General features: G+C 46.1%; 1 protein-coding gene across 2 annotated transcripts; it reads left to right on the forward strand.

The window, feature by feature from the left end:
• Positions 1-252: 252 nt before the first annotated feature.
• ccar2 (cell cycle and apoptosis regulator 2) lies at positions 253-22,091 on the forward strand. Of its 2 annotated transcripts, none has more exons than XM_029649814.2 (19): positions 253-471; positions 6,396-6,469; positions 6,556-6,641; positions 6,850-6,970; positions 7,180-7,327; positions 7,710-7,809; positions 7,892-8,029; positions 8,146-8,359; positions 11,582-11,692; positions 14,268-14,437; positions 14,615-14,738; positions 15,231-15,359; positions 15,473-15,568; positions 15,654-15,807; positions 15,905-15,963; positions 18,902-19,133; positions 19,257-19,472; positions 19,642-19,796; positions 19,904-22,091. In XM_029649814.2, the coding sequence occupies exons 2-19, from the start codon at positions 6,458-6,460 to the stop codon at positions 19,946-19,948; spliced, it is 2,310 nt and encodes a 769-aa protein (XP_029505674.1). In that variant the 5' UTR covers positions 253-471; positions 6,396-6,457; the 3' UTR covers positions 19,949-22,091. The 2 variants fall into 2 exon arrangements, with proteins under 2 accessions (XP_029505674.1, XP_029505682.1); XM_029649822.2 differs by lacking the exon at positions 253-471 and adding an exon at positions 6,094-6,112.
• Positions 22,092-23,494: the final 1,403 nt, after the last annotated feature.

The raw sequence follows: 23,494 nt of genomic DNA on the forward strand, positions 1-23,494 counted from the left end.
ATGATTTATGTATTATTCTCAAAGTTGGCGGGATTTCACGTGTCCTACTTATATCAGAACACTCGTAACAATCTAAGCATTACGATACTTATATTCGATCAAATAAGCTACACGTAGCAAATAAGCCATTACATTTTTTGTTGACCAATTTCGGCACTCTCTCATTGACCTCCATACAAAAATGCATCACTTGGTGAGCGAAAGAAACGAATCAACGCCACCTGCTGGAGAATATAGATTTTTGTCCCAGTTGTCCCTTGCTTCGCCTCTTCCTCTTTGGCTCCGCACATTAGTGTTCTAATCATTAGCCGTAGGTGCCTCCCCGTTTCGTTACGTTTTCTTCCGTTTATGAAACTTTTAGCAACATAATCTGCGTAATTATTACACCTCATGTAGCGACTGCTCCACTTCAAAACATAAAAACCACTAACGTTTTGCCAGAGAAGGATTGCAAGGAGAGTTTGTGTCAGAGTGAGTACTGTTGCTAGCTAGCTACCTAATTTGCTATTTTTTCGAAATCATAATTACAAACGTATAGCTAGCTAGATCGCTGTGTCCAAAGTGACCGTTTGGTGGTGGTAGTTACAAATAATCTCAATTATAACTACCAGTATTGAAGCTAGCTAACATTTTTTTGTAGTAGCCAGGATCATCAACGTTAGATGAATGTGTTCGTTCATCTAGTCAGTTAGCTAGCTAGCCCAGGTTCTTATGCTCCAATCAATGATGCACAGATCTTACAGCGTAAAGTATTGGCCATGAGTTTTAGCTAACTAGCTAGATTATTCACCATGGCGTCAACCATCTGGGCTCAATATAATTATTATTTTTAATATTTCTATTGACCTGAACATTGGGTCCAGTTGATTATAAGAGGAGTCTTTTTTTTTTTTGGTTTAGTATGTACTTTACACCATAAAAGGTCTGACGACCCTCTACCCTTCCTGGGCTAAAGACCCTCTTGCAGTTTTCCTGCCAACCAAGCAATATATCTAGCCATTTATGGGCTTTTGCTTAATAATATCAGCAACATGACATATTCGTGAGCATGGATAGGTAGGCAGATACTACATGCATGCTGTAGATTTGCTATCTCAATGTAGTGATTGAGGGGTAACAGCTCAAGTGAATTTTGAACCAGTGACCCAGTGGTTATAGGGAAAGTGAACTTCACAGAGAAAGGGGGAGAATCAGAAGTGGGCTAATTGAGTGGTTGTCATGTGTAAAAAGAACAAAGATTTACGTATGGATCACTCCAATATATTGGTATCACTCCACGGTGGAGGGATACATCCGAGGTGAGGATTTACAGATTGACTCACGTGTACACCTGTGTCACGGCTGGGGTCCGCCCCTATATATAGACCCCATGGCTGCGACACACGTTCTCTACATCATTTTTGAGGCGCCTCTAGCACCGTAGAGGATTGGAGTGATCCATATAGCTCACATAACCGTGGTTACATATGAAACCTTATATGTTTCACTATATTGGATCACTCCAATATATTGGTATACCCGTACCAGATTAGTCGGTGGTAGAGGGAACTGGCCAGCCAGTGGCAAAGTCCCAGCGTGGGACCGAGACGCACGGGTCGTCATTGTGGAAGAGGGATCCCAGCACAGTCTCCGGAAGGGGAGATGATGCCCAGGACCGCTGAACCAACCGCAGAGGGAGGTGCCACATTTACCTGATAGTACCTAGTAAAGGCATAAGAGGAAGCCCATATATCACTGAGGGGCACTCATCTCAGGAGTGCCCAGGACGCAGCCACACCTCGTGTTTAATATGCCACCACAGATCCCAGCACTGGCATTCCAGCCAGGCGGTAATCTACCGTAATCGTGTCCACGATCCAATGAGAGCCTCTGCTTTGATAGCCCAGCCCCCAGGACCTTCTCACCATAGCAGACAAAGAGCTGGTCTGTTGATCTCACTGACCGTGTCTGCTCCACATAGGCAGCCAGTATCCACATAGGGCACACCATGCCGGAGGGAGGCCCAGACTCCACCGCCACTGCCGGGGGGTTGTAAGCAGAACTTTCGGGAGGAATGAAGGGTTGGGACGGAGAGATATACTCCTCCCACCGGGCTCCATCCGGTAGCACTCAGAACTTACCGAAAAAGCATGGTGCTCACCCACCCTCTTCGCTACTAAGAAAACCACCTTCATTCATAGAGAGGTGTTTCATTGAGGCAGACTCCAACGGTTCGAAAGGCGGCTTTGCCAAGCTGCCAAGACCACATCCAGATCTTAGCTCACCATTGAGCGGGTCCTAGTGGGATGCAGGCGACAAACCCCCTTCATAAACCTGGAGAACAAGGCATTGCGCCCCACTGACCTGTCCATCCACCCCACATGGCAAGCAGATATAGCGGCCAAATACCCTCTCAGTGTAGAGGCTGCCATGCCCTCATCCAAGCGAGACTGTAGGTATTGGAGAACATACTGCACCCCGCATGACTCGGGCACAACCTCAATACCAGTGCACCATGAGCAGAAAAACCGCCAGCGCAACTGGTATGCCGCGGTTGTATCCGGTGCCCTTGTGCTCTGCATGGTGTTCTTTACGTCCTCCTGTAGTCCTAACATGGACCACCGTTCAACGGCCAAGCCCACAGACTGAAGCGGTGCGGTCTCAGACGCCACAGAGTTCCCCCGGCAGGTCGGGTCTCAGGGGCAGTTGCCAAGGTGTCCCAGACAACAGGGACAGGAGAAGGCTGAACCAGGGTTGTCTGGGCCAGTATGGGGCCACCAGCAGCAGACAATGCTCCGCCATCCTGGTCCTGTCAGGCACAGCCTGGATCAGGGGAAAAAGAAGGGGTAATGCGAAAAGCTCCAGCCCTGGCCAATCGTGAGCCAGAGAATCCAATCCTAGAGGCCCTGGTGGATCCGACATGGAGTACCACAGGGGGCTGTGTGCATTGCTCATGGAGGCAAACTGATCCATCTGCGCGCTACCGAACTTGACCCACAGGTGCTGCACGACCTGGGGATGTAGGCTCCCGTACCTAGGTGGTGGGCCCTCCCTCGAGAGCTAATCCGCAGCCACATTCAGGATGCCAGTGTGCTGCACGTAGAGACACTAGACTTCCCTGAGCCCAGAGAAGGAGCTCTCATGCCATAAGATGGAGGCGGTGGGATCTCAGGCCACCCTGTGGTGTTGTCTGTTCTCACCAGGACATGTCCCGTCCCCCCCCCAGCCGATCTGGGAGGCGTCTGTGCTGACCAGCTCCCGGCGGCACATCCTCAGCATCTCCACCCCACCTGAGAGAAAGTAGTGACAGCTCCGCTTCAACAATCCCTTGAGGCACTGTGAGGTCACCCGCAGTTGGCGTTGGCGCTTCGGGTGCAGCTAGTGGAAGTTGAAACACCGCTGAAGAGGCCGGAGATGGAGCAGGCCCAGGGGAATCCGCAACGTGGCCGCTGCCAGCAAGCCCAACAGGTGTTAGCAGGTCAGGGCGGATACCACCCACCCACCCCTGCCGAAAGTGTTCAAGGCAAGATTAGATCGCCTGAACCCTTCTGATGGACAGGCGTGCTCTCATGAGGACTGAGTCCAGTTCAGCCACCCTTTGAGTGGGCATCAGATGACTCTTCTTGCCGTTTACAGTAATGCCCAGCCCGACGATGTGGGTCAGGAGCATCGCTCTCTGACAGGACCTGGGTCCTGGTCGGGTACAAATCAGCCAAATGTCCAGGTAATTGAGGATCAACAATCCTTGGGACGTGAGAGGTGCCAGGACAGCATCCATGCACTTTGTGTGAAAGTGCAGGGTGCCAAGGTGATGCTGATGGGAAGAACCCTGAATTCGTAAGCCGTCCCTTCGAAAGCAAATCGGAGGTACTGCAAGTGAGCTGGGTGAACAGGAATATGGAAGTACGCATCCCTCAGGTCCAGCGTCACATACCACTGGTCCCTGGACATGCCTGCAACAAGTGGGCTGGGGACAGCATGTGGAACCTCAGTACCTTCAAGTACCCATTGAGGTTGCAGAGGTCCATAATTGGTCAAAACCCTCTATCTTTTTGGGACCAGTAGAACCCACCTTTCTGATGTCTCGATCCTGCGGATGGCACCCTTGTCCAGGAGTGAGGAGATCTCCATCAGCAGGGTTTTCTTCGGGGGTCGGCCACTGGAATTGGAGTCGGTACCCCTCGCATTGTGGGTACCCCACTTTGCCCTTTGATACCGGGCGAAGCGATCGGGGAAGGGTGTGTTATGGGTCCTGCCGGGGCCTGCCTCTCCTCTGGTGCCCCGAGCGCCTGGGTCCCCCAGGCACGTCCCTATGGCGGTGGCGGTTGACACCATCACACCTGTCACAAAGAGAAGCCATAAACTCATCCAAGCCAACAAGGCCACGGAGGGGCGTCGGGTCCAACGCCCTGGAAGAGCTTATTTCGTGTCCTGCTTGGAGGAATAGGAACCCGGTGAGGGATAAATTACCCAGTACCTCTGGAAAAAAAAAACAGAGCAGGGAGAGCAGGCGAGACATCTCCATCGCTTCCCAGAGGAGCTCCTCTGTGCCCTCCTGCAGTCGGGGCAACAGAGTCTGCAGGTAGGCCTGCAGCAGCATGGCTGTATTGGTAAGGTGGCCAAGAGAGCAGAGGGACCCATATGTGGCTTTCAAGTCTGCATCAAAGACTTTTCGGGGATTCCGGCTTCAGTCGCGGTTTCCACCCTATAATCCCTTGGTCCAGGAGGACCATGGCAGGACCATGTTGTCCATAGTCGGGTACTTCCGGAGGCCGAGTGACTCCACGTCCCCAACATATCTCCATGGTCTAGTCTTTGCTGTGAGTCAGAAGCGCCCCCAGGCAGAGGCCCAGCCTTCATGCAAGGCCTCGCGGGAACTCAGCAGAGATGGGGACAGATTGAGAGTCCTCACTGTCCACCAGTTTGATGTCCATCTCAGTGGCTACCTGAGTGAGTAGGCTCCTCATAGCCTCTCGAGCTGCTGGGGGCGATGAAGCCCCGTTGCCAGCTTCTGATTGCCTGGTCGCCCCGCTCATGGTGGTGAACAGCGCCAGCATCGTCCCCCAGGAACAGCCTATCACTGCCAACAGGGAACAGCTGTCGTCGCCATCGACGCTATCAACCTCCTGATGCAAGGCATGCACCTTCCGTTCAAGGAAGTCCCAGCGGTCTGACTCATACCCCCGTCCAGGACTGGCAGCAGAAGGGCCCAGTAGAGAGGCCTGAGGTGGCTTTGGCCACGCTTCCTGGGAGGGGTACTGGGCCCAGTAGCGGGATTAACAGCTCGCTGCGCACCACTCCTGAGGGAGGGAGCTCGTCCCCAGCCTGAGCCCGAGGTTGGCCGACCCACTCGCGCCAGGAGCAGGCGTTCTGAGAACACCACACAAAACAGGGATCCAGTAGGGCGTTCCACCACCCTCTCCGTGTGGCTCAAACGCAGGCAGTGCATACACGAGGTATGCAGATCCCCAGGGGGGAAGCCACCATCACATCTGTCACAAAGGGAAGCCATAAGCTCAGCCAAGCCAACAAGGCCACTGCGCAGGGATCCGACACCCTGGAAGGGCTTATGTCGTGACCCACTTAGAGGAATAGGAACCCGGCGAGGGGTAACTTACCCAGTACCTCTGCAAAAACCGGGGAAGACCCATGTGGGAAAAACAGGCAGACAAAAAAACAGCAACCAGGTAATGGATTTAATTTGTATGTTTTTATTTTGTATTTTTACTGCATTTATTACCTTTTAATATCCAAGCCGTAAAAACAGCACTATATCATGGAGTAGCTTCGTTAAGGAACTTCAAAGTTAATGTCTCAACGTAGTGGAAGCCCACTAAAATACTCTTACACTCTGCAGGGGAAAGAACAAGAAAAAACCTTGCAGGATAATTAGCAGAGAACCAATTCACAACACACACATTGAACAAGCTAATGGGCAAGTTGTGTAAGGTAAATTACAGTTTGTGGCAACGAGCCACCATACTAATGGATGCACACGGAGTCGTAGTGTAATGCTAACGAAACACAAGTACGACAAGCCACGGGCGGAAGATACAGATCAACCGCGCGCTGCGAGTGAAGCACTCGAGGAGAGGCGGCCATGTGGCCAGCTGCTCCAGGCTGCAAACAGCCAGTGAGTATACTTCCACGCAAGATATTACACTTACCAGTGACTTATCAAGCGAACTAGAGAAAGTTTGTACTTTAAACCATATGGACGTCTGCCGAGAAAATGAAAGAGAACGTGTGTCTATATATAGAGGCGGACCCCAGCCGTGACACAGGTGTACACGGAAGTAAATCTGTAAATCCTCACCTCGGATGTATCCCTCCACCACAGAGTGATACCAATATATTGGAGTGATCCAATATAGTGAAACAACTAGAATAATTATATTTCTATGGTTGTGTGTCAGGTCTGCTCCAGAAAGAAGTAGGTCCAGACCGATCCAGCTAAGGAGTGATACTGAGCAGATACATGGATAGCCAAGTAAGACAAACGTGTGTGTGTGTGTGTGTGTGTGTGTGTGTGTGTGTGTAATGCATCTATAATGATGTGTTTGTGTTCGCTCTCAGATGAAGCAACGTGTCTTCACTGGGGTTGTGACCCAGCTCCAGGAGCATTATGGGATGGTGGACCAGGAAGTGCGTTTTCAGAAGAGGTACAAAGGACTAATACCAAGTTCCAGTAGTTATGCCCCAATCTCAAATGGACCCCTAACCCACTATTATGCACATCTGTCGATTTGAGAGGCTTGGATAGGTGTAAGCAATATAGCTAAAATATCAGTTTTCATTTACTAAATTATTCAATTCTATGAGGTCATTCAACTGGTGGTATGTACTGTGTTAACTCTGTGTGTGTGTCAGTGTGGTGAAGGGGAGAGTTCCGGCACTGGGGGAGAGGGTGCTGGTAAAGGCTGTCCTGGATCTGTCTCAATCACACAGCTGGAGCGCCCAGAGAGTACAGACCCTCGCGGAACACACACAGGTAGAGTACAGAGCCTGACCAAAGACACACAGGTAGAGTTTCTGTAGGTAATGTAGATTACTGTAGAAGGACCAGACAGTGATTTTGTAGAATTTCATATTTCACCTGAGTGGTTGATTTGTTATGTTAACAAATAGTGTGTCAGACAAGAGGGTTGAATAGGGATAAGGAAAAGGTATACTCTATCCTCTTCTTCCATCTCTTCTCAGACGACAAAGTTTCCTCGTCCTCTCCTGCCCTCCATGATGCCTGCACACGCACAGAAACCGGGCATTCTGGGTAGCAAGCCGCAGCCTCTCCTCAAATCTCCCAAGATCCCTCCTCTCATCCCCAGCATCCTTCACACTGTGGCCAAGCGTGAGTGAACCTGTCCCAAATCACACCCTTCTCTCCATATAGTGCATTACTTTTGATCCACCTTGGTCCTTTTGATCCGCCTAGGTCCATTTTGATCTACCTAGGTCCATTTTGATCTACCTAGGTCCATTTTGATCTACCTAGGTCCATTTTGATCCACCTAGGTCCATTTTGATCCACCTAGGTCCATTTTGACCCACCTAGGTCCACCTAGGTCCACCTAGGTCCTTTTTGATCCACCTAGGTCCTTTTTGGTCCATCTAGGTCCTTTTTGAGCCACCTAGGTCCTAGGGTCACAGAAAGGCCATATACAGCCACAGAAGACTTGAACTATGTAGGGAATAGTGTTTGTTTATTTTCTGATTTCCTCTCTCACTTTCAGCGGGGTTGCTGCAGACTCCATCATGGGGGGGTCAGTTTGAGGGCTGGGGCAGAGGCATCAGGAAGAGACCTGCTGAGGCAGGGAGACGAGGAGACCGCCGGTGAGTGTGTCTGTGTGTGTTCTGTCTCTTTGTTCACCCCAGGGAAAATCAATTGTGTGCAATATTATTTTGTGTGTGTCAGGGAGGACAGCGGAGTGAGGGGTTGTGACCAGAAGAGGAGGAGGTGGAAGGAGGAGGAGGATAAGGGTGCACACCCCAAAAAGACCTCCCCTACCCCAGTTCAGAGTCCCGCCCTCTTCTCTTGCTTCCCCAGGGATTGGTGAGTCCACTTGTCATTTATTTATTTATTTATTTATGCAATCAGTCAATCAAAGAATCTGTCATTTTGGTAATCGATTAATCTCCAACCCGTTGTCTCCCTGCCGTCTCCCCCAGTGTGTCCTGTGACAGTCTAGAGCTACAGCGTCGCTACCCCCATCTCCCTCTCCCCCCATCCGTCTGCCACCTGTCAATCAGTTGGATTGACAGCTTTCCTCCCTCCCAGCCCCTCCCCTTCCCGCTCCCACAGCCCTGCCTTTACCACATAGGCCCCGTCGAGCCTGACCAACACATACAAACTGAGAGAGAGGGCGCAGAGTGCACTGTAAAGGTAAAGCACACCAAACAAACACTCTGACTCTCACCTTCCCATTCACCACCTGTGTGTCTTGTTTGCCCACTGGATTTTATTATATACACTGCTCATCAAATGTTATAGAACACCTACTCATTCAAGGGTTTTTCTTTATTTGTACTATTTTCTACATTGTAGAATAATAGTGAAGACATCAAAACTATGAAATAACACATATGGAATCATGTAGTAACCAAAAGGGGGGGTATACAGAAGATATCCCTATTTGGTAAAATGCTAAGTCTTTTAAGATGGCAAGAACAGCTCAAATAAGCAAAGAGAAATGTCATTACTTTAAGACATGAAGGTCAGTCAATATCGAAAATGTAAAGAACTTTGAAAGTTTCTTAAGGTGCAGTCGCAAAAACCATCAAGCGTTGTGATGAAACTGGCTCTAATGGGGACCACCACAGGAAAGGAAGACCCAGAGTTACATCTGCTGCAGAGAATAAGTTCATTAAAGTTAACAGAAATTGCAGCCCAAATAAATGCTTCACAGAGTTCCAAGTAACAGACACATCTCAACGCCAACTGTTTAGAGGAGACTGTGTGAATCAGGCCTTCATAGTCGCATTGCTGCAAAGAAACCACTACTAAAAGAAACACGAGCAATGGACATTAGACCGGTGGAAATTTGTCCTTTGGTCTGGAGTCCAAATTGGAGATTTTTGGTTCCAACCGCCGTGTCTTTGTGAGACGCGGTATTGGTGAACGGATAATCTCCGCATGTGTATTTCCCACCGTAAAGCATGGAGGAGGAGGTGTTATGGTGTGGGGGGTACTTTGCTGCTGACACTGTGATTTATTTATAATTCAAGGCACACTTAATCTCTCTAGGGTACGTGGGACGTAGCGTCCCACCTCAACAGCCAGTGAAACTGCAGGGCGCCAAATTCAAAACAAAAGATATCCCATATTTAAAATTCCTCAAACATATATGTATTTTACCATTTTAAAGAAACACTTGTTGTAAATCCAGCCACAGTGTCCGATTTCAAAAAGGCTTTACGACGAAAGTAAACCAAATGATTATGTTAGGTGAGTGCCTATTCACAGATTAACAGCCATTTTTCCAGCCAAAGAGAGGAATCACAAAAAGCAGAAATATAGATAAAATTAATCACTAACCTTTGATCTTCATCAGATGACACTCATAGGACTTTATGTTACACAATACATGTATGTTTTGTTAGGCAAAGTTCATATTTATATCCAAAAATCTGAGTTTACAGTGCGTTACTACGTTCAGTAGTTCTAAAACATCCGGTGATTTTGCAGAGAGCCACATCAATTTACATAAATACTCATCATAAACATTGCTAAAAGATACAACTGTTATGCATGGAATTTTAGATGCACTTCTCAATGTGTGTCAGATTTCAAAAAAGCTTTACGGAAAAAGCAAACCATGCAACGATCTGAGGTCGGCGCTCAGATCCCAATCAAGACAAAAATGTATCCGCCATATTGTGCATTCAACAGAAGTCAGAAACAACATTATAAACATTCACTTACTTTGATCTTCATCAGAATGCACTCCCAGGAATCCCTGTTCCACAATAAATGTTTGTTTTGTTCGATAATGTCCATAATTTATGTCCAAATTCCTCCTTGTTCTTCTAGCGTTCAGTACACTTTCCAAACTCACGAAGCGCGGGCCAGTCCAGCGGAAAGTACGGACGAAAAGTTAAAGTTATATTACAGTCCCTAAAAACATGACAAACGAAGTATTAAATCAATCTTTAAGATGTTTTTATTTTTTTATTTTACCCCCTTTTTCTCCCCAATTTCGTGGTATCCAATTGTTAGTAATTACTATCTTGTCTCATCACTACAACTCCCGTACAGGCTCGGGAGAGACAAAGGTCGAAAGCCATGCGTCCTCCGAAACACACGCGCATCCAACCCGGAAGCCAGGCGCACCAATGTGTCGGAAGAAACACCGTGCATCTGGCGACCTTGGTTACCGTGCACTGCGCCCGGCCCGCCACAGGAGTCGCTGGTGCGCGATGAGACAAGGATATCACTACCGGCCAAACCCTCCCTAATCCGGTCGACGCTAGTCCAATTGTGCGTCGCCCCACGGACCTCCCGGTCGCGACCGGCTGCGACAGAGCCTGGGTGCGAACCCAGAGTCTCTGGTGGCACAGCTAGCGCTGCGTTGCAGTGCCCTTGACCACTGCGCCACCCGGGAGGCCTCTTTAGGATGTTTTTAACATAATTCTTCAATAATGTTCCAACTGGAGAATTCCTTTGTCTTCAGAAGTGCGATGGAACAGAGCTCACTCTCACATGAACGCGCATGGTCATGGTAGACCTTACTCAATCCCCTCTCATTCGGCCCCACTTCACAGTAGAAGCATCAGACAAGGTTCTAAAGACTGTTGACATCTATAGTGGAAGCCTTAGGAAGTGATACGCCATCCCACCTGGTTTTGGGCTTAGTCCCATTCTCATTGTTTTTCAACAGGACAATGACCCAACACCTCCAGGTTGTGTAAGGGCTATTTTATCAAGAAGGTGAATGATGGAGTGCTGCATCAGATGACCTGGCCTCCACAATCCCCCGACCTCAACCAAATTGAGATGGTTTGGGATATGAGTTGGACCGCAGAGTCAATGAAGGAAAAGCAGCCAACAAGTGCTCAGCATATATGGGAACTCCTTCAAGACTGTTGGAAAAGCATTCCAAGTGAAGCTGGTTGAGAGAATGCCAAGAGTGTGCAAAGCTGTCATCAAGGCAAAGGGTGGCTATTTGAAGGATCTCAAATATAAAATATATGTTGAATTGTTTAACAATATTTTTGGTTACTACATGATTCCATATGTGTTAATTCATAGTTTTGATGTCTTCACTATTCTACAATGTAGAAAATTGTAAAAATAAAGAAAACCGTGAGTGAGTAGGTGTTCTATAACATTTGACGGGTAGTGTATATATATTTTTTAAATGTAACCTTTTATTTACCTAGGCAAGTCAGTTAAGAACAAATTCTTATTTACAATGATGGCCTACAGTGGCCAAATCGTAACCCAGATGACGCTGGGCCAATTGTGCGCCGCCCTATGGGTCTCCCAATCACGGCCGGTTGTGATTCGAACGAGGGTGTCTGTAGTGACGCCTCTAGCACTGAGATGCAATGCTTAAGAGCGCTGCGCCACTCGGGAACCCCTAAATGGTGTGTGTGTGTCACACAGGTGCTGCTGTTGTCCATGGCCAGTTCAGAGGAGCTGTACAGACAGTGCTGTGGGCTGCAGGACAGGAAAGAACAGCAGGAGGGTGCTATGCACCCTGCCTCTCTCATCAAGGTGAGGACGGTTACTTTGTGACTGGGTACAGCCCACTATACACCTCAACTTTGGTCAAATCATAATTACATACTAAATACAGTTAAAGTCAGATGTTTACATACACTTAGGTTGGAATCATTAAAACTTGTTTTTCAACCAGTCCACACATTTCTTGTTAACAAACTATAGTTTTGTCAAGTCAGTTAGGACATTACTTTGTGCATGAAGTCATTTTTCCAACAATTGTTTACAGACAGATTAATTCACTGTATCACAATTCCAGTGGGTCAAAAGTATACATACACTAAGTTGACTGTGCCTTTAAACAGCTTGGAAAATTCCAGAAAATTATGTCATGCTTTAGAAGCTTCTGATAGGCTAATTGACATAATTTGAGTCAATTGGAGGTGTACCTGTGGATATAGTTCAAGGCCTACCTTCAAACGCAGTGTCTCTTTGCTTGACATCATGGGAAAATCAAAAGAAATCAGCCAAGACCTCAGAAAAAAAATTGTAGACCTCCACAATTCTGGTTCATCCTTAGGAGCAATTTCCAAACGCCTGAAGGTACCACGCTCATCTGTACAAACAATAGTATGCAAGTATAAACACCATGGGACCACGCAGCCGTCATACCGCTCAGGAAGGAGACGTGTTCTGTCTCCAAGAGATGAACGTACTCTGGTGCGAGAAGTGCAAATCAATCCCAGAACAACAGCAAAGGACCTTGTGAAAGATGCTGGAGGAAACGGGTACAAAAGTATCTATATCCACAGTAAAACGAGTCCTATATCGACATAACCTGAAACACCGCTCAGCAAGGAAGAAGCCACTGCTCCAAAACCGCCATTAAAAAAAGCCAGACTACGGTTTGCAACTGCACATGGGGACAAAGATCGTACTTTTTGGAGAAATGTCCTCTGGTCTGATGAAACAAAAATTTAACCGTTTGGCCATAATGACCATCGTTATGTTTGGAGGGAAAAGGGGGAGACTTGCAAGCCGAAGAACACCATCCCAACCGTGAAGCACGGGGGTGGCAGCATCATGTTGTGGGGTGCTTTGCTGCAGGAGGGACTTGTGCACTTCACAAAATAGGTGACATCAAATTTATTTATATAGCCCTTCGTACATCAGCTGATATCTCAAAGTGCTGTACAGAAACCCAGCCTAAAACCCCAAACAGCAAGCAATGCAGGTTTAGAAGCACGGTGGCTAGGAAAAACTCCATAGAAAGGCCAAAACCTAGGAAGAAACCAAGAGAGGTGGCCAGTCCTCTTCTGGCTGTGCCGGGTGGAGATTATAACGGAACATGGCCAAGATGTTCAAATGTTCATAAATGACCAGCATGGTCGAATAATAATAAGGCAGAACAGTTGAAACTGGAGCAGCAGCACGGCCAGGTGAACTGGGGACAGCAAGGAGTCATCATGTCAGGTAGTCCTGAGGCATGGTCCTAGGGCTCAGGTCCTCCGAGAGAGAGAAAGAGAGAATTAGAGAGAGCACACTTAAATTCACACAGGACACCGAATTGGACAGGAGAAGTACTCCAGATATAACAAACTGACCCTAGCCCCCCGACACATTAACTACTGCAGCATAAATACTGGAGGCTGAGACCGGAGGGGTGAGGAGACACTGTGGCCCCATCCGATGACACCCCCGGACAGGGCCAAACAGGAAGGAAATAACCCCACCCACTTTGCCAAAGCACAGCCCCCACAACACTAGAGGGATATCTTCAACCACCAACTTACCATCCTGAGACAAGGCTGAGTATAGCCCACAAAGATCTCCGCCACGGCACAACCCAAAGGGGGGGCGCCAACCCAGACAGGATGACCACATCAGTGAATCAACCCACTCAGGTGACACACCCCCTCCAGGGACGGTATGAGAGAGCCCCAGTAAGCCAGTGACTCAGCCCCTGTAATAGGGTTTGAGGCATCATGAGGAAGGAAGGACATCATAAGGAAGGGAAATTATGTGGATATATTGAAGCAACATCTCAAGACATCAGTCAGGAAGTTAAAGCTAGGTCGCAAATGGGTCTTCCAAATGGACAATGACCCCAAGCATACTTCCAAAGTTGTGGCAACATGGCTTAAGGACAACAAAGTCAAGGTATTGGAGTAGCCATCACAAAGCCCTGACCTCAATCCCATAGAAAATTTGTGGGCAGAACTGAAAAAGCGTGTGCGAGCAAGGAGGCCTACAAACCTGACTGTTACACCAGCTCTGGCAGGAGGAATGGGCCAGAATTCACCCAACTTATTGTGGGAAGCTTGTGGAAGGCTACCTAAAACGTTTGACCCAAGTTAAACAATTTAAAGGCAATGCTACCAAATACTAATTGAGTGCATGTAAACTTCTGACCCACTGGGAATGTGATGAAATAAATCATTCTCTCTACTATTATTCTGACATTTGACATTCTTATAATAAAGTGGTGATCCTAAATTACCTAAACCAGGGAATTTTTACTTGGATTAAATGTCAGGAATGATGAAAAACTGAGTTTAAATGTCTTTGGTTAAGGTGTTTGTAAACTTCTGACTTCAACTGTACATGATCTCTCTCCCCTCTCTGTCAGTTCCTTTTGGGGGAGGTAGGGGGTGAGTTTCGGGCCCTTGGGGGTCCGTGGTGTCTTGAGACAGATGGCGGGGGTCCCAGTCCGCTGAAGGACCCCAGGGCACTGCTGAGGACAGCCCTGCGCTGTGTGAGGGAACAGAGTGGACTGGACCTCAGCGGCTGCTCCCAGTGGTCAGTATACACACTTGCATGTTCATGATCACACAAGCACATCTTTATGCTCACACACTCTTTTGACTCTCATACAGCCAGGTAGTAAACCAGCCAATCAAATGCTTGTTTTGTTTTCCCCTTTTCAACACTGTGTGGCACTCCATTTACAATGGGATGAACAACTCCCTCTCTCAGGTATAAGATGGCTGAGCTGAGCTATGTTTGTGAGGGGAAGCTGGAGACGGTGGTGTTTTTGTTACCTGATGTCTGGCGGATCGTACCTACAGAGGACGACTGGAGCACACTCAGGACTCAGGAGGTGAGTGTGTGTGTGTGTGTGTGAGGTGAGAGTTCGATACATATCCTGTAGTAGTCACATCTTTACCTGGCTACCCATTCACATCACTCTGGCTAAACGCCACGCCCAGATCAAATCTACGAATAGTCTGGATTTGATCTCCTTCCCGACGACTTCTCGAATGCGAACAGATTCAGACCGTTCTGATTGGTCCCAGAAACTGATGGATTGGGACAGAGCTTGAACACACGTGGGTAAAGCAGCGTTTTGGAAATAGTAATTGGCTTTGATACTCTGATTGGTTAGAGACGATCCAGTCTCCGATGACTTGTTTTGTACAGCGGCTCTCACTTTGACGTCACTGCAAACGACTTCTAGGATGGCAGTCTCAGACTGAATGTATGTAGCGATCGATAGAGCAGCGGAATTACTTTCAATATGAGTCATCAGGCAAGTCACAACTCACAGCCATTCTAAAGCTGCCTTGTGCGTGTTTGTCTCTTTGTCTATCAGGAGGAAGGGGCCCCTCTCCCTGCCGCTCCATGCCTGGTTGCAAGGCCTCGTCCTGGGCTAGCCCTCTGCCCCGTCCCCCTCTCCTCTCTCCTGGAGCCCCACACCTCCACAACCAAGGAGGCCTTTGAGGTAAAGTACTCCCATAGACCACACTGAGTTACACTGAGATATACTGTACTACTCCGCTTTGGAGTAGGTTAGTTGTCATGATACAACATAAATGATTATGCCTCTCTCTCTAGGTGGGCTTGCTGGCAGAGTTGTTTTGTGAGATGCTTCAGAGGGACTTTGGTCTACTGCTCTACCGCTGTCTCTGCTCTCTAACGCCTACACCCACGGTACACACACACAAATGAACATGTTACCTGTTTTCTTCACTACACCTGATTTAGTCCTGCTTACATTCTCCAATCTCTTTTTCAGGAGGATGACCAGATAAAGAACGACAAAAAGCAGAGAATACGGGATGAGAGGAGTAAAAGATTTCAGGAAAGAGGAGAGAGTGGAGGGACAGCAGCAGAGGAGACTGATGACGATGGAGAAGAGATAGATGAGAAAGAGGGAGAGGGAGAAAGAGGTATGAAGATCTGAAAAGACTGGGTTGGGGGAAGTTAAATGCCAGAAGCTGTGTGTGTACTAAAATTGCTTTCTTTTCTCCTTATTTTTTCCCCCAGAGATGTTGGGAGAGGAGGGAATTACTAGTGAGAATTCAGACGGCCTCTTAAAGCACAATGTAAGGCCCACATACACTGTAAATACTAGGGCCCCCTAGAAGTTACTATACTTCATAGAGTCACCGTGGGAAGTAGGGGTGCTGCAGCACCCTCTAAATAATTTTGCCAAAAATGTTACTCCTGTCTGAACAGACATAAATAAAATAATTGAAAATACTACACATCATTTAGCCACAGGAGATCAATAGCTTCTAAAAAATAGCTGTAGATGAAGTTTGATCACAAGCACATACACTGAGTATACCAAACATTAGGAACACCTTCCTAATATTGAGTTGCACCCCCCCCCCCCTCAGAAAATTATTGTTGACTCCAATGCTTCCCAGTTGAGGCAAGTTGGCTGGGTGTCCTTTGGGTGGTGGAGCATTCTTGATACACACAGGTGCACCTGGCACCATACCCTGTTCAAAGGCACGTCTTGCCCATTGAACCTCTGAATGGCACACATACATAATCCATGTCTCAATGCTTAAAAATCCTTCTTTAACCTGTCTCCCCTTCATCTTCACTGATTGAAGTGGATTTAATAAGGCATCAATACGGGATCATAGCTTTCACATGGATTGATCTGGTCAGTATCATGGAAGAGCAGGTATTTTAAATGTTTTGTACATTCTGTGTAAAGTCGGTAAGGCTGCAATGTGGGCAGCACATGAGCCAAATATAGAACCGCTTGTTCCTTTATGGCCATAGACATATCAACCATAGAAGGGTTTGGAACCTCTAACCCTGGCAATTTGACTGTTAAACTCATGGGTACATTAGTAATCTCTGCCTGTACTGACATGAATGGGAACTGCCATCTATGGATTGTATTAGTAAACTTGGTTGCGGCGGTCAGTTTGTCTTTCGCATATTTAAAAAGACAATCACGGGACAGACGTACAGTTTGGAATGCAAATGCCTAATCTGTCTGTAGAACCTAAAACAATATTTCTCAACTCCCAATTATGAGCAAACAGCACTGTTTTTCAAAGTAGCTTATCCCCGGTGAGTAGCATAGGCTTCATCTTTAGTGCCACTGGAAAGGTCATTTAATAGCCCTTTAGCCTATAATAAATATATATACAATGCCTTCAGAAAGTATTCAGACCCCTTGATTTTTTCCAAATTTTGTTAGGTTTACAGCCCCCCCCAATCTACACACATTACCCCTTAATGACAAAGCAAAAACAGGTTTTTGGAAATGTATGCTAATTTATTACATTTCTTTTTTTTACATCACATTTACATAAGTATTCAGACTCTTTACTCAGTGCTTTGGCAGCAATTACAGCCTTGAGTCTTGGGTATGACACTACATGCTTGGCACACCTGTATTTGGGGAGTTTCTCCCGTTCTTCTCTGCAGATTCTCTCAATTCCTGTCAGGTTGGATGGGGAGTGTTGCTGCACAGCAATTTTCAGGTCTCTCCAGCTGTTCGATGGGGTTCAAGTCCGGGCTCTTCCTGGCCACTCAACGACATTCAGAGACTTGTCCCAATGCCACTCCTGCCTTGTCTTGGCTGTGTGCTTAGGTTCGTTGTCCTGCTGAAGGTGAACCTTCGCCCCAGTCTTAGGTCCGGAGCGCTCTGGACCAGGTTTTCATCAAGGATCTCTGTACTTTGCTCCGTTCATCTTTCCCTTGATCCTGACTAGTCTCCTAGTCCCTACTGCTGAAAAACATTCCCACAGCATGATGCTGCCAAAACCATGCTTCACCGTAGGGATGGTGCCAGGTTTCCTCCAGACGTGACACTTGTCATTCAGGCCAAAGAGTTCAATCTTGGTTTCATCAGACCAGAGAATCTTGTTTCTCATGGTCTGAGAGTCTTTGAGTGCCTTTTGGCAAACTCCAAGCGGACTGTCATGTGCCTTTTACTGAGGAGTGGCTTCCGTCTGGCCACTGTACCATAAAGGCCTGAATGGTAGACTGCTGCAGAGATGGTTGTCCTTCTGGAAGACTCTCATCTCAACAGAGGAACTCTAGAGCTTTGTCAGTTTGGGTGGCCAGCTCTAGGAAGAGTTGGTGGTTTCAAACTTCTTCCATTTAAGAATGATGGCGACCACTGTGTTCTTGGGGACCTTCAATGCTGCAGAAATATTTTGGTACCCTTCCCCAGATCTGTGCCTCGACACAATCCTGTCTCGGAGCTCTACGGACAATTCCTTTGACCTCATGGCTTGGTTTTTGCCCTGACATGCACTGTCAACTGTGGGACTTTTATATAGACAGGTGTGTGCCTTTCCAAATCATGTCCAATCAATTGAATTTACCACAGGTGGACTCCAATCAAGTTGTAGAAACATCTCAAGGATGATCAGTGGAAACAGGATGGACCTGAGCTCAATTTCAAGTCTCATAGCAAAGGGTCTGAATACTTATGTAAATAAGGTAGTTCTGTTTTTTATTTTTTATAGATTTGCTCAAATTGATTACCTGTTTTCGCTTTGTTATTATGGGGTATTGTGTGTAGATTACTGAGGACATTGTTGTATTGAATCCATTTTAGAATAAGGCTGTAACTTAACAAAATGTGGGAAAAGTCAAGGGGTCTGAAAACTTTCCAAAGGCACTGTATCCTAATATTGTACAATCTGTGTCTCTTCATTGGCCAGGGCTATTGTTTGCATTCAAGACCGGGTTTTTTGATTTCAGTTTGTCAGTGTCTTCTGTCATGTAAATTACGTAGAATTGCAGGAAATGCGTTTATAAAAGGCCTCCAAAAATCTGGACCCTGCTAAAAAAATCTCAAGTGTGGAAATTCCAAAAATGCCTCTGCTCAACTGTATGCCACTACACAGATGCGATTATAGATGCATGCAATGCTTTATTAAAAAGGGGTATCTCTCCCCCCAACATCTTCCCGTGGCTATGCTTCATGGTTTCTCCTCTCTCTCCCCTTACTAACTACCTCTCTCGCTCTCCCTCTTGCTCTCTCTTTCTCCCTCTCTCTAGGTGCTGTCTCGTAGGGTGTTGTTGGCCTGTGTGTTCTTTGACAAACGGCTCACTGGCGGCCTCAGACAAGCAGACCTTCACAACATCTTACTGTCTCTAGGGCTGTGGCTCACACCCACCCAAGTCCAGGTGTTGTTGAATAAGGTGTGTGTGGAGGGGCAATGTCCATACAGGATGCTAGCCTCTCGCTGGGAGGACACAGAACACACAGAACCTGATATCAGCATGGAAGGTTAGACACACACCCACGTTCAGTATTTTTCTAATTGTTATCAGTGTGTCCCCAATGAGTGAGAGGGCAGGGGTGAGTACCGACACACGCACACACTCACATGAAGTCTCTCTTTGTCTTCAGGTAACCGTGGGTTGTTTCGTGGAGCTACAAAGAAGGAGAAGGCTTGTGGCCGGAAGTCTGGGGGATCCAGGGGGCCAGCTGCAGCTGTGGGGGCTGAGGTGGTCTCCTACAAGGGCAGTGTGGTAAACATCCCCAGCCTGCTACAGGCCCTGGAAGCAGCAGACAGAACACGGAACGCCCTGGAGCTACGCATCGCCACCCTACAGGACGCACTGGGTACTACACACCTCCTTTTTTTCTCTCTCACACACTTAAACACATTTTGTTAGACTCTTATTATATATCTTGTTAATTTCATAGACTTCTATTGGCTAACCATTTTTTTTATGCCTCTTCCCCCTCTCTGCTCCTGTTTCTTCACTGTCCCTCTCTTATTCTTTCTCAGTGGATGCTGCGGCTGTCACTCAGGGCCAGGAGGAGGGTCTTAGCAGCAGGCTGGAGAAGGTGGAACTTCGAAGCTCATCCTATGAGAAGAAGCTGAAGGAGGATGCTGGTCACATGTTCACCCTCATCCACAAAATGCAGGAAATGGTCGACAAGGTGAGACGTTAACCTATAACGGTTAGATAAACAGTAAAATGTTGATCATGTGTGAATGCACTGATTGGTCTGCCTCAATATCCTCAATATGGATTTGTTTCCCTCAGACGACAAGCCTGACTCAATCAAAAACAGCAAATGAAGAACACTGATTGGTCGGAGCAGAACAGAGAAGTGAAGATAAACTTGAAAGATTACATTATTACATACACACACGCACCAGCCGGCGTGACGGGGATGAGTGAGTGACCACACACATATACAGTCATGATGGAAAGTATTGGCACACTTGATAAAGATGAGCAAAAAAGACTATAAAAAAAATGATACAATTACTGAGCTATAATGTATGCTCCCAAATTTTTTTAAATGATATGATTTTATACTAATACAACTGCTCAAAGAAAGAGATTTTGTTTTTCTCATTAGATGGGGTCGAAATTATTGGCACCCCTCTTTTCAATACTCCGGCACCTTTGTGAGGATAACGGCATAGCCTTTTTCTATAATGTTTTATGAGATTGGAGAACACATTGGGAAGGATGTTAGACCATTCCTCCATACAGAATCTTTCCAGATTATTGATATTCTTCGTCTGCGAAGACTGCCCTCTTCAATTCAAACCACAGGTTCAATTGGGTTCAAATTCGGAGATAGAGCTGGCTATTGCAAAATGTTGATTTTTGTGGTCAGTTAACCATTTCTTTGTAGATTTTGAAGTGTGCTTGAGGTTATTGTCTTGCTGGAAGATCCACTTGCAGCTAAGTTTCAGCCTCCTGGCAGAGGCAACCAGGTTTTTGGCTAAAATGTCCTGGTACTGGGTAAAGTCCATCATGCCATTGACCTTAACAAGGGCCCCAGGACCAGTGGAAACCAAATAGCCCCATAACACATTTTACAGTAGGTACGGGGTTATTTTCTGCATATGCAGATGCCAGACCCACCACTGGCATTTACATTTGTTGGATATCATATTTCTCCAATGCCAAATCAGTGTCTTATTTGCAATGAGAGAGCATCGCATCGCGGACCAAAGCACTGTTATAGATCACTTTATATAATCACATCAGTTTTTATTTATCTTAAAAAATAGATAGGAAGAAATACAAAGCTCTCTTATTCCTACTCTAATTTGCCTACTTTCAGCACCAGGAGCTGTCCATTTCCAATTGATTGTGCCACGGCTGCTGCTTCAAGTTTCAGCACCACAATGTAAATGACTGACATCTGGCTTATTGTGAGGTCAATAACTGATAAATACATCATTGGCAAGAAAAAATATTGTTTTTAATCAAATATATTATAGTAGTAACAAGCTATCAAAGTTGACTTCCATCTTTGCGCTCTCCTCAAACTGAACAGAATATAGGCTATAGGCTAGTCTGTGCGCAAGACGTTAACGTTTTGGATGAGCAGAGCAGGCCGGGGTTGGAATATCCATTGGTTAGGCAGCACACAATAACGTTTTGGATGAGCAGAGCAGGCCGGGGTTGGAATATCCATTGCAGTGTGTAATACAACCCAGTTTTATTTGCACCGTCCCAGCAGCCATCTTAGAAATATAACTTTATATATAACTAATTTCTATGCTTCTCTGAGCAGGCACTTTGTATTCTATAGGCTATGGATCATTTGATTGAACCACACTAAATAGCCTGCAAGCACACTTGATATTCCGCGCCCAGCAGAGAATCAGAGTTGAGGGGCAGCATCGGGCACACGTCAATCTATAGCCTATTAAGCAACTCATTCTAAAACGCTTTCATCAATTACATGACTCTCCCCTGGACTAGAAAAAAAATCCAATAAAAAAAATATATATATACACTACCGTTCAAAAGTTTGGGGTCACTTTGAAATTTCCTTGTTTTTGAAAGAAAAGCAACAAAAAAAATCCATTAAAATAACATCAAATTGATCAGAAATACAGTGTAGAGATTGTTAGTGTTGTAAATTACATTCTAAGTGACCCCAAACTTTTGACCGGTAGTGTATATACAAAACCCTCCTCCAGGTAACCATTCTGTAAATGTTTATCCATCCTCTACTGTAAAATATGGTGGTGGATCTTTGATAAGCTCAACATGTCAAGGATCTGATTCTGTATTGGGAATCGTCTAAGATCCCTCCCAATGTGTTCTCCAATCTAATAAAACATTTTGGAAAATATGTATTTTATTTCATGATGTCAATGTTACTGCAAACATTCTTCATTCAACAACTCTACTTCCATCTATCGTTGTGATTTGGCAGGAATAAACACGTTTGAATAAAAAAATTCTGGGTAAAAAAAGAGTTGAGTTATTTGGCATTTGTGTGATTTGACAAGAAAAAGATAAGTTAGAATTCTGGCCTTACAGACGACTCACTTTTCACACAGCAATGCAGCTAGGGGGAGCTAGAGCGTAGGCTACATAAATGATATGCCCAAGAAGCCGGTGTTTGGAGCATATGTTGGCACAGGTGTTGTTAGCCAATAACACCGGCTAAGAGTGCATTTTCACTTTTATACAACGGGTTACCAATATATTCAAATAATGATTGACATAGTTTAATTTATTTATTCATAATATTTCATCCTTCCACAAGATGTAGTCCCGACACAAATCTAGGGTTTGCTACCCAAGCCAGCAGGTTCGGTTGCCGGAGACGTGACTGTTGTTTAGTCTTTTTGTTCTGTATCTATGGACGTGACCCAGTAGTTCGTTCTAAATGTTACATTGCCATACTCCCTGGACGTTCTTTTCCCTTGCTTGCTAGCTAGCCAAGTACGGCTAACTTGCAGTCACGTCAAACAGTGCAGACAGAATAACAACAGTAACGTTAGCTGCATTTGTTTAAGCTGTTTTCTTGTGACATTTATTTGGACACCTCCATAACAATGAGCTAATGAGGCACGATTTCGCCTCGCATAGAACATGTGCTCTCTCGGTAGAACACAGGTGTTCAGAAGAGCTTAGCCATCAACACAGCTAACACATTAACTTCAAGCAGAAGCTGGAAAGACTGCAAACAAGTTGCACTTCGTTTCGTTTTAACTTTTTTTCAATTAACATTTCTTTGGGGGGGGCTACATTTGACATTTCGCTTGATCTGGCCCGTTTTTGTTTTGGGACTGCCCCTGTCTTGTGAGCTGCGCTCAGGCTGTGTTTTTAGAACAGGAAATCAGGGCCACGTGAAGGAAGTGAACGCATGGAGACGCATTGGAGGGGAACAGTTTAGATTATCTTGTACTTCTGCATACTTTTTAGCCTTAGATCTGAAAGTCAAATGTGGTCCCAGAAAATTGCATAGTATGTCACATATATGCAGATATGTGCACCACGTCATTGCTCTCACTTTGCTGTTTGTGCATCTTAGCTGTCACTCAAATGGTGACGAGCTGAAGGTCATTAGCTGGAACTCTAATTGCTAGGGCGCTGGCACACGTGGGGGAAAATGGTGTAGCACAGCTTCCAGATAAATTCTTTCAAATTTGGGATTTAGTGGCAAATTGAGGTGAGACAGTTATTCTGTTCATAAATTATGCATATATGAACTATACATTGGCACATCCAGCCCAAAGCGGGAGGTTTCTAAAATACTTAGTAGTCGCCAAAGTTCCAGAGCATGTCTTTAAGGAAATGAAAGAAGATGAAGTAGGGAGCAGAGGGATGAAAAATACAGAGCCAGAGGCTGTGTTCAGAATCTTTTACCCT

Source organism: Oncorhynchus nerka, linkage group LG4, assembly GCF_034236695.1.
Source record: "Oncorhynchus nerka isolate Pitt River linkage group LG4, Oner_Uvic_2.0, whole genome shotgun sequence".
NCBI classification, from domain to species: Eukaryota; Metazoa; Chordata; class Actinopteri; order Salmoniformes; family Salmonidae; genus Oncorhynchus; species Oncorhynchus nerka.

Coding starts and splice junctions, on each gene's coding strand:
- ccar2 (XM_029649814.2), top strand. Junction 6,971..7,179: donor CCCTCGCGGAACACACACAG/GTAGAGTACAGA, acceptor ATCTCTTCTCAG/ACGACAAAGTTTCCTCGTCC. Junction 7,810..7,891: donor GGGAGACGAGGAGACCGCCG/GTGAGTGTGTCT, acceptor TGTGTGTGTCAG/GGAGGACAGCGGAGTGAGGG.